The 13205-nt window shown below is 47.8% G+C and overlaps 1 protein-coding gene across 1 annotated transcript in view; it reads left to right on the forward strand.

Moving 5' to 3' along the window:
* The first annotated feature begins 1795 nt into the window (after positions 1-1795).
* The window catches only part of MFSD8 (major facilitator superfamily domain containing 8), a 185579-nt gene continuing 174169 nt past the window's right edge, over positions 1796-13205 (forward strand). Inside the window, exon 1 of the mRNA XM_086962181.1 lies at positions 1796-2091. Coding sequence (XP_086818307.1) covers positions 2027-2091 — 65 coding nt within the window. The 5' untranslated portion in view covers positions 1796-2026. The remainder of the gene's footprint in view (positions 2092-13205) is intronic.

A 13205-nucleotide genomic window follows, 5' to 3' on the forward strand; every position in this document is an offset into this window, starting at 1 on the left:
TCCACATGATGCAGCAGGATTTGCAGAATTACTCACTAAGGCCCCCGGTCCATCCACGGGGAGGGGGCGAACCAAGGAGCATAACAGCTTCTATGGCTCATTTTGCTGTGGAGAGTCAGGCGGATAATACGTTGCATGCACGTATTCTTCTGTTTAGTCCTCGTCGCCCCTCCTTCCGAGTATTCTAGGTGGAAAGGTCCCTAATGCCTTACTCTCTAGTTTTGTTTTACCTTTCAGGCGATGTTCAGTACTGCACCATTTAAAGCTTGTTTGAGTAGACATTTTTAGCAGTTTTATATATTATTAGTGCACCTAAAAACAAAGTCTAAAACTCTGTTTTTGTAAACGCCAAAAATGAAATACTGATTTTCCCTATACCCATGATGTGGTGTTAGGTCCAGAGTTGCAGACTTACAACTGGGAAACCAGTTTCAAGTACTGGAGTAGTCTCATCATCCTGTAATTCTGGGTAAATAACTTAATCTCTCTATAAACAATGAGTGGTGACATTGTGTAATGTAATTGGTGCTCATGTGAAGCACTCCAGTACCTTCAGGTCGGTTCTGCTATATGAAAAATGAACAACAATGTAAAAACAAAGCATTAATATAAGTAAAGACTGTTTAGTGCCTGATGTGTAAATGTGGCTTGTCCGCTTAAATTGTGATCTTGGACAAATACGTTATTTCACCCAAACTTCTTGTGAGAGGCTGGCCTGGTATATGATGCCCACTTATGTAAGTAGGCACCTTGCACCAGTCCAGACAACCCCATACAGTGGTTTTAGAGGTCTTAGACAACCTTAGAAAGTTCTCTAAATTGTAGCTGTGGAGAGCAGCCTTAAGGCTTAGGGCCAGATGTACGACCCGTTTTTGTATGCACAAACAGGTTTGCGAACCAGTTTGCGCATGCAAAAACATATTGGGCTATGTACATAACCTATTTAGCTAGTCGCAATTATTAACCCCTTGTATTTGTCACAGTCTTTTCTTCCAGGTGGTATTGGCTTATACAGCTTCTCCAATTACGTTGACTTGTCATGCATTGATGAAATTAATAAACATATGACTCGCTTCCTGGAAGTGAGCATGCTACATTCTACTTACAGGTGTATGTATGACCTATTTCTATAAAGCAGAAGTTATTTCTTGAAGATGGTAAATAAACATCTCTCCCAGTTACTCCTGCGGTCCATTTCGTGTTACGCCTGACCCGTTACGTGTTACTCGTTATTCAGGCCTTTGCACCCACGCATATTTCTCCCTCTTTTCTTAGTTGAAATGTTGGCATGTATGTGTCCATGCAAAAGAGGGACAGTTGGCAACTATGTGCTTGTGGAGCCTAATGTGCATCATGTTATTTAAATGTATTGATTTGCTGACTAGCCTCAGTTGCAGATATTGATTTAGATAGCACTTTGTGGGCCACAAATAGGAACAAAGTAAACCGCTAACAAGTGTTTACACCCAACAGTGACACAAACTAAACTTCCATTCATAAGCCAAACTTATTGGCATTGCCAACGCATGTTGGCATTTCTGTCATTTCTATTGGTTAGTCAAAACTTCCTGAAAATAACATACTGTCAATGTAATTGTAATTTGCTCATACCAATGCCAACATTTAATTATACTGCCAGTTTTATGTCTGTCGCAGATTCTGGTTTCCAAAAGCTAGACATCCTGAAAATATCATACATTAAACTACGGTAAAGTTAAAAAGTCCCCTTTCAACATGGCCGCTATGGATTTACAGGAGCAAGGAGAGGACGACCGAAGTCCTATTACTTTATACCACTGTGGTGTCTCTCTTTTGTTTCCATTGCACCGCCAAACCACTAGCTCTGGCTAGCACTCCGCCTTTACTCGGTAACGCACCAAAGGATCGAGCTTGAAGCGTGCACTTTGGTATTATAAGTCACCATGTGGAAGTTAAAACAATCTCGTGAGTGCCCTGTGGATCGTGATGTAACGCGGGTGGTCTAGGATCTAAGTTCGTACAGAAGATAAAGGGGCGGGCTAAGAACATGTCTGCCATTGACTCCGATGTTGAAGACGAGCGCGCCCCCCTTCTTGGATTGACCAATGAAAGGTGAGGAGGGATGGGGCACGAGGTTTCAATGCGTGTTTTCCCCTGTGACCAAGTAAGAAGCCCGTCCTCTATACATTGCCCCAGTTCTATCGGGCTGCTTCCACATTGCACAGATGTATGCTGCTCTATGTCCCTGACATACCTGCGTGTTAGCGCTGCAAGAATGATTTTCCAGCACATCGCGGAGACGGATGAGGCGAACTCTGTTGCAAGTTGTAGCCGAGAGATCTTTCACGCAGGCCCACTGATTGCTTCCTCATTTGTTGCAGAGTGAATCCGATTGGTTTACTAGTTAAGAACAAAGTATAATAAACAAGACCATTTGATTTATGCAACAAGGGAAACCGATCAGGGTTGATTATGAGAAGAGGCAAGATTTCCTCATCTTACAACTGCTCGCACAGTGGCCAGTGGCGTAACGAAACTTGAGGGGGCCCCCCAGCAGCGCGGCCCGCCAACTACCACTTTCCCCCACCGACATAAATAAGCAGTCACCTAAAGCTGTATTTTCAGCACTGCATACTTCGAACAGCAAATATAAATAGAAAGCTCTTTTATTGTGTTCTAGGGCTGCCTGAATGATGAGATCCATGACTGATAATTAAAGAGAACAAAGACAGAAAAATCACATTACAAATGAATACATACTCTTTTATTTATAACCCTATTTAGTGCCAAGACAAGGTCTTCCCAGGTTCTTTAAACACATGGCTGGCATTTTTCTTTTGTCAACCCTACTTTATATAATTTTTCATGAAATGCAGTCTCACACTACAGCAGTAAATGTAAATTTCAAATGCAAGGATTAGGCAGAGTGGGGGCCCAGGGGGTACTGGAACCAGAAAAAACTAAGCCTTGTTCACCAGTTTACAAAAGTATGTTGACCGTGCACCTCAGATAGAGCGTACAGCTGACTGTTGTGGTGCACTGTAGCACCCAACAACACTTTTTGATAATTTACAACACACGCTGACATGTAATAGCACACACTGGGTAGAGCTTATATAGCACATAGCGCAGAAATACCAATAGCTGGATGGCACTCAGCTCCCAAGAGCATTGTAAGTAGTTTAAAACATATGCAAGCATCAAACAGAACGCACCGGACAGACTTTGCATACACTCCGCATAGCGCAGATATGCTATACAGCTGGCTGCAGTGTGGCCCTGAAGAGCACTTTTCAATAGCATGGAACACACACAACCGTCCAACACAACACATTAAATAGAACACTTTGCTTACATCTAACTAAACACAGACATGGCATTTGGGCTGTGGGCCATATTTTCCATAGAATGCAGTATATACCATAAATAACGTAACATAACATGTAATTGCTGCACCTATAGTAGTGTAGCTCTAGCTATAACTTGGTCATCAGAATGTGCTACAACAAAGACGATGATGGTGGGCTGGTAAACAGGTGAGAAGGCCAACACATCTTCACTATTGAGAGGCTCAGAAGCGCACAATTAAAATTATGAGGCAGGCCACCCAGCCCAAGGACTAATATGAGGCGACTGGTGCACCCATGCTGCAGTTGCACACTACAACTACTGCACTGATGGCCCGAACTCTACGCCACTCCACTCTATGCCAGTGCACTCTACTCCACTGCAGGCTACTCTGCACCACTCCGCACCACTCTAATCTGAGTCTACACCACTGCACCAATGCACTCTGCGTCAATGCAGTCCATACCACTTTACTCAAAACCAATCCACTCTGCACCACTGTACTTAATGTCATTTCAGTCTAGACCACTTTACTCCACTCTGCAACACTCCACTCTTCGACGCTCTTCTCCACTCTATGACACTACCTGCCCCATTACACTCTATGCCATTACACTCTACGCACTGCAGTCTACTCTGCACCACTCCACTCTACTCTACGTTACTTCACTGTATGCAAATTACTCAATTTCAATTTCAATTTATAATCTTTATTCGGTTCTTAAAAAGACACCATAAAAGCACAATTACAATATACATACACAAGTAAAAACACAGCAAGTGATATACAGTTTAAAAGGTATAAATGTTAAGATTTTCTGTACTTAAGGAGTGGGCCAGGGGATTTAAAGAGTTTAAATGTTCAAATCACGGCCGGGGGATTTAAAGAGTTTAAATGTTCAAATCACGTTAGGGGCCAATGTCTCTGGTGTTCCTCAGTCTTGTTGCAATTCGAATAAAGTTTATCGTGCAAAACAGGGTATAAGCGTCCTCCGCTTCCTGTAGGAATCTCAGCGCCAGTTTTGCGTGTTTAAATTTTAGTTCTTTCAGGATTCCCACCAGGAACTTGCGTCTTGGCATCGTATAAAATGGGCACAGTAAAACAAAGTGGAGGGTATCCTGTGGAGATCTAAGATCGCAGCCGCAGGTACCCTTCTCCTCCACTGTGTGGGTAAACCCAGATGGCACTGCAAGGATGTGGTGTAGCATGTTAATTCTGAATCGGGTCATGAGATAGCGATCCTGCGCGTTGTACATGACCCTCAGATAGGGTTCCATACCTTGCTTCACAGTTAGTTCATTATAGGAGAGATTGGTGGATTTGTGCTTCTCTTTTTCAGCCCTTAATGTCTTCAACTGTGTAAGAAAAAGTTTCTTAACCAAGGACTTGCTCTCCGGGGTTAGAGAGTCGGGGGATAAGAAGTATTTAGAGCAGCCAATCTCTGTTAGCGACTTCTTAACAAATTTCAGCCAGGGGATTGTGTGGCCTTTGTCTCTTTTGAGGCAGTCCTCAATGATTTGTCTAGTAAGGGCCGCCTCAGGGTTGGTCCATACTTTCACCCATGCCAGGAGAGGTTTGGATTTGATTTTGTCCTCTAGAAAGGATTCTCCTACCTCTTCGTGTATAATGTGGGCCGAAACACTCTGTGGGACTTTTAATATTCTTCGTAAAAATTTGTTTTCTTCAATCTGAAGCGGCTGTGCTTTTTTGCCCAGGAAGCCCCACACTTCTGCCCCATAACTTACTTTCGCACAGCAGATGGATCTGTATAAGGTCAGAATTTGTTCCGGGGACCATTTCCCTAATCTTTGCCCATACCCCATAATTGCTCCTACTGCAGCTGCCAGTTTTGTAGAGTGCTTTTCAATCAGGGGTTTGAACGATAAGTCGTGATCGAATAACACCCCCAGGTACGTAAAAGACTTGACCTGGTCTATTTTATGTGACCCGATGTTATAGGTGAAAGATCCTTTTGTAGGTTTCCCCGATGACATAATATAGGACTTTTCCAGGTTTGTTGCCAGGTCCAGTTTGTCCATGAATTTGACAAACCCGTCAATTAGTTTTTGCAGTCCCAGAGGTGTTCTAGAGAGCAAAACCGCGTCATCGGCGTAGAGTAGTACGGGCACTGCTCGATGACCGATTTGGGGTGAGTCTACTTTGAGTTTAAGGAGGTCCTTTTCCAGTGCATTAATATAAATAGAGAAAAGGAAGGGCGCAAGGATGCATCCCTGCCTTACTCCACTATTGCAGGTGAAGGGATCGGTCTTTTTACCTTCCTGGCTGTACCTTACACTTGCAGAGGTGTTCCGGTGGAGGTTTTGTAGAGTGTCGACTAGTGATTGGTCCGCTCCTAGTTCTTTTAACATAGCCCAAAGCTTTCTCCTGTTTACGCGATCGAAGGCCGCTGAGAGGTCCATAAACCCCATGTGTATTGACCCCCTCCCGGCGATGGTATATTTTGCAATCAGGAGGTATAGATTTAGGCATTGGTCGGTGGTAGATCTGCCTTTCCTGAAGCCGTATTGGATTTCGGAGAGGATTTGTTGCTCCTCTGCCCAGTCTTGCAATCTCGATAAGATGACTCGCCCCAGGACCTTGGCTGTCACGTCGATGAGAGAAATGGGTCGGTAACATTGGGGGTCATCACGGTTGCCTTTTTTATAGATGGGGACTATGGTCGCCGTTGACCAGGACTGGGGGAGGCCTGCCTCCACTGCCTCATTTAGCACCCTCGTAAGTAACGGAGCCCATAGTTCAGGTCTACTTAGGAATAGGTCTGGTGGAATTCCATCCGGGCCCGGCGCTTTATTTTTGCTGAGCCCGGTTATTCCTAGTTCGACCTCTTTCAGGGTGAAATTTAGCTTAACGGGCTGGTGGGCCTCCGCTGGCTCCTCCTGGAGTGCCTGGTTTGAATGGTTATATAGGCTCTGGAAGTGTTTTTGCCATTGCTCAGGCAGAATGGTATTCATGATTTTTGGAGCCCCTTGGTCCTGGAAGCAGGGGGCGTTGATCACTTTCCAGAAGGCAATAGAGTCTTTTCTTTCTGCGGCGTCCCTTAAGTCTTCCCAAGCCTGGTTTTGTATACTTTGCTTTCGTGCCTTCAAAGCTTTTTTGTATTCGGCTCTGTTCCGTGCCACCTTCATTTTGTCCCTTGGTTGGGCATGGAGACTGTCCTTCAGGTTTTTCAGCGCCTTTGTGCAATTTGAGTCAAACCAACGGGGGTTTAGGGGCATTTTATTTTTAGCTCCTGTGGTTTGTAGGGAGTTATTTACCACCTGCGCGATTTCTTCGTATGCCTTCACCACTTCAGCTCCGGTTACGCAGGGGTCAAGACATTTATCGATTGCTGCTGAGGCTTCGAGTAATAGTCTTTTATAGAAGCTGTCCCCATCAATTTTGGCCCATTTGATTCTTCTACCCTGGTCCACTGCTCTTTCCGTGATAGCGGGTCTCTTTTGGAGTGAAAAAACAAAACCTTCCATTTTAATGATCACCGGGTTGTGATCACTAAAGCTGCTGGCCTCTATGATGATTGTACTGATGCTTCTTTTTAGATTGGGAGAGACTAGTGCGAAGTCGATGTAAGAGTGACAACCTCTACCTTTGAATGTTGGGGTTAGTTCTCCTTTCTCGTTTAAGATAACAAGGTCTAGAGTTTGGATTAGGTTGTGCCTTTTCATTAGTCTTTCTAGATCCCAGCCCTCTGTTGAATGGGTGAAGTGTGGGCCTTGCATGATCGTGCATCTTGACCAGTCGTTATTGAAGGGTATTAGTTTCTCACAAATGTGACAGTTAAAATCTCCCATTAGTATTAAACTCGTGGGATTTGGTGTCTTAGATAAAAAATTCAAACAATTTTCTAGTTCATTTATGGCTATGCCCTTCTCCGTTACAGCCGGTGCGTTGTACCAGTTCATTAGCAGGAATGTTAAACTTGGTGAAGTGAACCTTAGTACTTGGAGGTTGTGTGTGGCCCATTTGGTATTGGACCAGGTGCCCTTGATGTCTAAATTGACATAGACCGCGAGCCCCCCACTTGCTCTCCCCAAAGTAGCTTTTTTTGCAGGGACCAAGAAGCTTTTATAGCCTTCCAGGCTATAGGCATGCGGTTCAGTGGCCCAGGTCTCTTGCAGGCATAAGATATGGAATTTGCTTATGTAGCTGAGCCAGTCCTGAGATGCAAACTTGGCCGCTAGCCCTGCAATGTTCCAGGTAGCTATTAGTAGATTATCACGGGTCATAACCTTGGGTGTGCTTATTCCCTCGCCTAGCAAAGGCTTTGCTTGTTTGCCCGTTGCGGGTACGGCGGCCCGGCTTGGTTGCGGCCTGTAGGGGCTGGTGATTCTTCTATGAGTAGGGTGGGAGTTATCTGTTGTTGGATTTGTCCCCTCCCCCTTTCCCCGGATGATATTAGGTGGTGTGCTACTACCTCCTATAGTGTGCACCGGTCCCAAAACATCAGTTTGGCCCTGGTCTGCTCCTACCTTTATCCCTGTTGATGGAGGACTTGGTTCCTTCCCGTGTTTGGTTTTTGGAGATGAACGGCCCAATCTCTGTCACTCCACCCCTTCAAGTGTGCTGAACCTGTTCCAATGGGCGTACTGCGTTATAGAGGAGTCATAGGTTGGGAATACAGGATTTGGCCTTTGCCATTGAGGTGGGCCATATTGGAAACCCAAATGCGGTGTTCTGTTAGGTCCAATGTTCTGCCTGGGCCTTTGGGGTGCAAAGGGGAAAAAGTAGGATAGGTGAACCGGGTGAATTTGTGATCGAGTGTAACTCGGGGGGGCGTTGCAGATGAAATTAACAGCTGCCATGTCTCTGAAGTTCACCGTAATAATGTCCCCTGCAATGGTCTTTGTACCTTTGCCGATCCACTCGCCCCTTCTCACTGAGAGGATTTCCCCGTAGATGTTAGGGGGCAGAGGTCTGTGTATTTGCAGCCACTGTGCACACTTGTTTTTTAGTTCGATTTGTGATTCCCGTTGGCCCTCCTTTAGAGGAGGAACTCCAGTTAGGACGACTACAAAGGGCAATGCCTCAGGTGGAAGATTAATTGTCCTGAAGCGTATTGCAGTTTTCTTTTCGTTGGTGGTTGTCGCGGTGGGAATCCTGGAGGACTTAGGGTCCGCCATAGGGGTTAGGGCCTTATTTTCTTCTAGCGTTTGTGAAGATCCGGGTGGGGGTTTATTTTTGCCAGCTTGCAGGGTATAGGCGACCTTTTGTTTTTCCTTAGCTCCTTTCTGCGTGACACTGGTATTATTGAGCTTAGCCCCCCCATTGGTTGCTAAAGAGACCTTATCTTTTGGTAAACTTATTGCTGTAGGGTCCTTTGGTTTTGACGAGTCCCGTTCCTGCACAAGATGAATTTTCGGGCTGATCCCCTTATTGTTAACCAGTGATGTCAATCTATCTATTTTTGCTATGGGGGGTTTTAACAGCACCGTGATGGAGTGCTCCAGGTCAAGTTTAAGATCCGCCACCATGTTGGTTATCCAGCATGGTATTCCAGGTGTAGATGGGTTTATAGGCGTGATCAGATTGTGATTACTAGATTTTACGTGACCTTTTTTCCTCCCTTGTTTGTGGCCTTCCCTGTGCGGCGTTTTCTCCGCGGGGAGTACGTCTTTGTCATGAGTGTTTGTTTGAGTGCTTGTTTGTGCGCCAGGTCTATCCCTGCTGGTTTCAGCGGGCGCCTGGGCACAAGGAAGGTCAGCAAAAGATGGTGGGGTTAGGGGCCGGCTAGTGTCGATCTCCTCTGCCACGTCTTCGGAGGCTTCTGATAGATTAATCAGTGATTCCTGTGTTTCTTGGATGATAGTTACAGGTGGTAAGGACATTCTTCTCTCGGTGTTAGCTATGGCGTCGGAAACTGCCCCTATAGTCTGTTTGAGCATTTTATCGATGGCAGTAAGGGTCGGTAAAGGAGGTGGATGATCCGATTTTGTTTTTGTGCTCGATCTTAGGGTAGGCATCCTGGTCTTCTTAGCAGTTTTCCTCATTGCAAGGGGTACTGTGTTGGAGGGTAACGGGCAGATGTGGCTTGTCTTGATGGGGGTGGCCAGTGGTCAGGCTAGTTGCCGTGAAACTGTTAGCGACGAATTTGTAAAGGGCAATTTTGGTGGGCTGGCCCAGCCCGGCCTCTTCTGGCCCCTGAGGGCCACAGAGGGCCCGCCCTTTGCCCGGGCTTCGCTCGGCGTCCCGCTCGCGTCCCGCTAAGCGTTGACGCACTATATTTGTAGAGGGTGTTGCGGCCGGGGGCGTGGCTTGCTGGGGGCGCGGCCGTGCACACCTGTGCAGCGCGGGGACTCCTGGTCTATGGAGTCCCTGCCTCACGCGCCCCCAGTTACCTTGCGCTGTTCTTTGTTCCTCCCGGGTGCTGGATGCTGGGTGTAGACCTGCTGCCTCGACCCCACACCTGAGCGCCGCGCAGCGGCACCCGCGAAGCGGGTGCTGCAAGCTGTTTACGCGGGACTCCGGCGGTCAATCCTCCTGGGACACAGGGAGGCTGCAGGGGCAAGTGGCGGTTCCCAGATCAGGGCGTCGGCGAATATCGGCGTTCTGGAAGGGTTTTCACCAGTAAGTAAGTCCCACTGCACTCTGGGAAGCTTCGCTCTTTAACAGAGTTTGGACGGCCGGGGGCGTGGCTTGCTGGGGGCGCGGCCGTGCACACCTGTGCAGCGCGGGGACTCCTGGTCTATGGAGTCCCTGCCTCACGCGCCCCCAGTTACCTTGCGCTGTTCTTTGTTCCTCCCGGGTGCTGGATGCTGGGTGTAGACCTGCTGCCTCGACCCCACACCTGAGCGCCGCGCAGCGGCACCCGCGAAGCGGGTGCTGCAAGCTGTTTACGCGGGACTCCGGCGGTCAATCCCTCCTGGGACACAGGGAGGCTGCAGGGGCAAGTGGCGGTTCCCAGATCAGGGCGTCGGCGAATATCGGCGTTCTGGAAGGGTTTTCACCAGTAAGTAAGTCCTCAAAACCTCAAAACCAAAGCACTCTAATGCAACTGCACTCTATGCCTGTCTACTCTTCACCACTGTACTTTATGTCACTTCATTCTAGGCCACTCTAACCCACTCTACAACACTCCACTCTATGATGCTCTACTCCGCTCTATGCTACTCCCTCTACGCCACTTCATGCTATTTTACTCCACTATATTCTACACTACACTCCAGTCTACTCCACTACTCTACGCCACTACACTCCATGCCACTCTACTCTACGACACTACTGCACTCTATGCCATTTCATTCTACTACACTACTCCACTTTAAATCACTCTACTTTACAACAATATACTCCATTCTACACCACTCTATAACACTGTACTCCACTCTACGCAACACTCTCTGCCACTCCACTCTACATCACTCCACTATACTCAATACCACTCCACTCTATAACACTCTGCTTCACTCTACAATACTCAACTATATGACACTCTAATACACTCTACACCCTTCCAATCTATGACACTCTACCATCTCCATGACAATCCACAACACTATGCCAGTCCACCCTATACAAATCCATGACAGTCCACTCAACTCTACTCTACACCACTCCATGACTCTACGCCACTTCATAAGAGCCAACTCTACTCCACAACACTGCTTTACGACACTCCGGCAGAAAAGCAACTTGCGTCTTGTTTGTCTAAATGCCCTTCCCATGCTGTGTACCAAATGGGGAAGGGTCAAACGTGAACATTAATGCTACCCAGATAATCTAATTAATCGAATCCCTGGCTTAGTGATTTCTCATCAGCCAGAGCTGTCACCCCATTACCATTGGTGTACTAAAAAGGTATGCTATGTGTTTCTAAATTATTCCTAATAAATATAAGCAACTGATAATGAGCCCATTAAATGTGCATTCTCCTGTGAAAAACAAAATATCGAATCCAATGCTTCATTTGAGTCTGTGATTTTCGGTGCTCAGCACCAGAACTACATTGTCAGCACCTGCACATATGACTGCCTGCCCCATGGTAGAGCAGGTGGCTGAAATAGGGATGACCAAAACAACAGCAGGCCATTAATTCAATGTACGTTAACAATGATTAATAACTCCCACACAAGCCATTCTTCAAGCTTTGAGGGCCGTGAATAGTAATTAATTGTAATACCTGCAGAAGTGTGAGGGTTAGTAGTTGTCTTGGTACTGTCATTGGCAGCAACAATGGATAGTTTAAATTGCAGTAGCCTTCTGGCATGGCCCCGGCACCTAAATGTTCACAAATTGGGGGCGCTAGAGGGCGCACTAGCAGCATGGCCGCACTTATGTGAGGCTCCTGCAGCCTGGACTTGTAATCCGCTTACTTATCCTGAGTATCCATCGCCTGCTCTTCTTCTGACCCTGGATCCTTGTTGGGACCGACAAGATACACACTCGGTCTGATTTCTGTGTGGATCCGTTGTTGCTGGCCGAAGTTATGCCCGGTTAAAGATTTCCGCGGAGGGAGCTCTGGAGGAGACTGGCGCTGCTGCCCGGCTCGCTTTGCTACCTGAGCCCGCGGCTGACCATGAGGTGAGAGGGCCCTGAGGCACGCTTCCCGGCGGAGCTTCCCGGCGCGAGGCTACTTTACAGGACTTGCTGCCAGAAAGAGGAGACGGCGGGCTGCTGTTCGCTCTGGACAAGCGGGGCTCCGCTGGTGACGATCACGTGCTCTCGGGCTGCAGAGGTCCGCTACTGTTATCGGGACCGACGGCCGTACTGGGAGGCGGCCGTTGCCTGGACGGGAGTGGCGGGGTTTTTCACCTGCTCGTGCCCCTGTCGGAACTCACTCCTTTCCCACATCGACTGGAGCTGCGCCGGGGCGTCTTTGCCTGTGAGTCACCTCCGGATCTACCGCTGGTGCGGATCTGCCTCGTTGTTTGCCGCCAGTGGATTCGCAAGGTACATGAGACCATGGAGTCTAACATCGGGGTGCAGCAGACAGTGCTACAATTATAGACGCTAGAGGAGTGATTCAGGCGTGCAGAGGGAGGAATTCGGGGCCACGCTGGGTCCTGTGAACATCCTGCCTCTTGTCTAACGTAGAGGGGCTGTGCTTATACTGTGGGACACTGCCTTAACTGCTGGCCCGTTCGTGAGTGGCGCTTGTGCCTGGATGACATGGCTGCTGGCACTTTGCTGATTCTCTAAACTACCAGTGGCACTGCTGAGGAGAAGGCTTCACATAATCCCTGCTTCACTACGGATCTACTGTATTAGTGGGCTTTTTCTACTGTCGGTGGGGTGCGGCTATAGGGGACCCCCTGAAATGAAATGAAATGAAATTTAGGTCTTATATAGCGCATGGCTGCCCGTGAGCGTCCCAGCGCTGATATTGCAGAACTTCTGAGGGTGAAGTCGGGGAAAGGGAGGAAGTTATTGCGGGAAAAGGTGAGTTTTTAGAAGCTTGCGAAATTTTAGAAGATTGGTCTCAGAACGAAGATGAAATGGCAGAGCATTGCAGGAGGTGGCCGCTGTAACCGAGAAACGGCGCCCTCCAGCACCCTGTTGGTACCAGAGCTCTCCCTACAGCTGAAACTGTCGGACTGCATAACGGCATATGGGCCACGGTTGCGGGGTACTAATATGGATGCGCTGCGGCCTGCCTTGAGGCCCTCGTGAACTATATGAACAGTGTGCAGGACGGAAGAGCCCCCTTTTGAATTGCGTCACAGTGTGATTACCGGTTGGCTCGAATCTACTTATAACCCCAAGTGGGTGCTGTGAACGGACACGGGCACTTTACCATGGGCAAGCCGGACAACAGGCAGCCGAAGCTGTCCTTTGACTCAATGGAGGCTAAGAGGGGCACGCGCCTTGCTCAGGATTCCGGGAGCTCCAGATCCTCTCCGCCTGTCACTGATGATTCTGCCCC

This window comes from Lissotriton vulgaris, chromosome 3_1, assembly GCF_964263255.1.
Source record: "Lissotriton vulgaris chromosome 3_1, aLisVul1.2, whole genome shotgun sequence".
Taxonomy (NCBI): Eukaryota; Metazoa; Chordata; class Amphibia; order Caudata; family Salamandridae; genus Lissotriton; species Lissotriton vulgaris.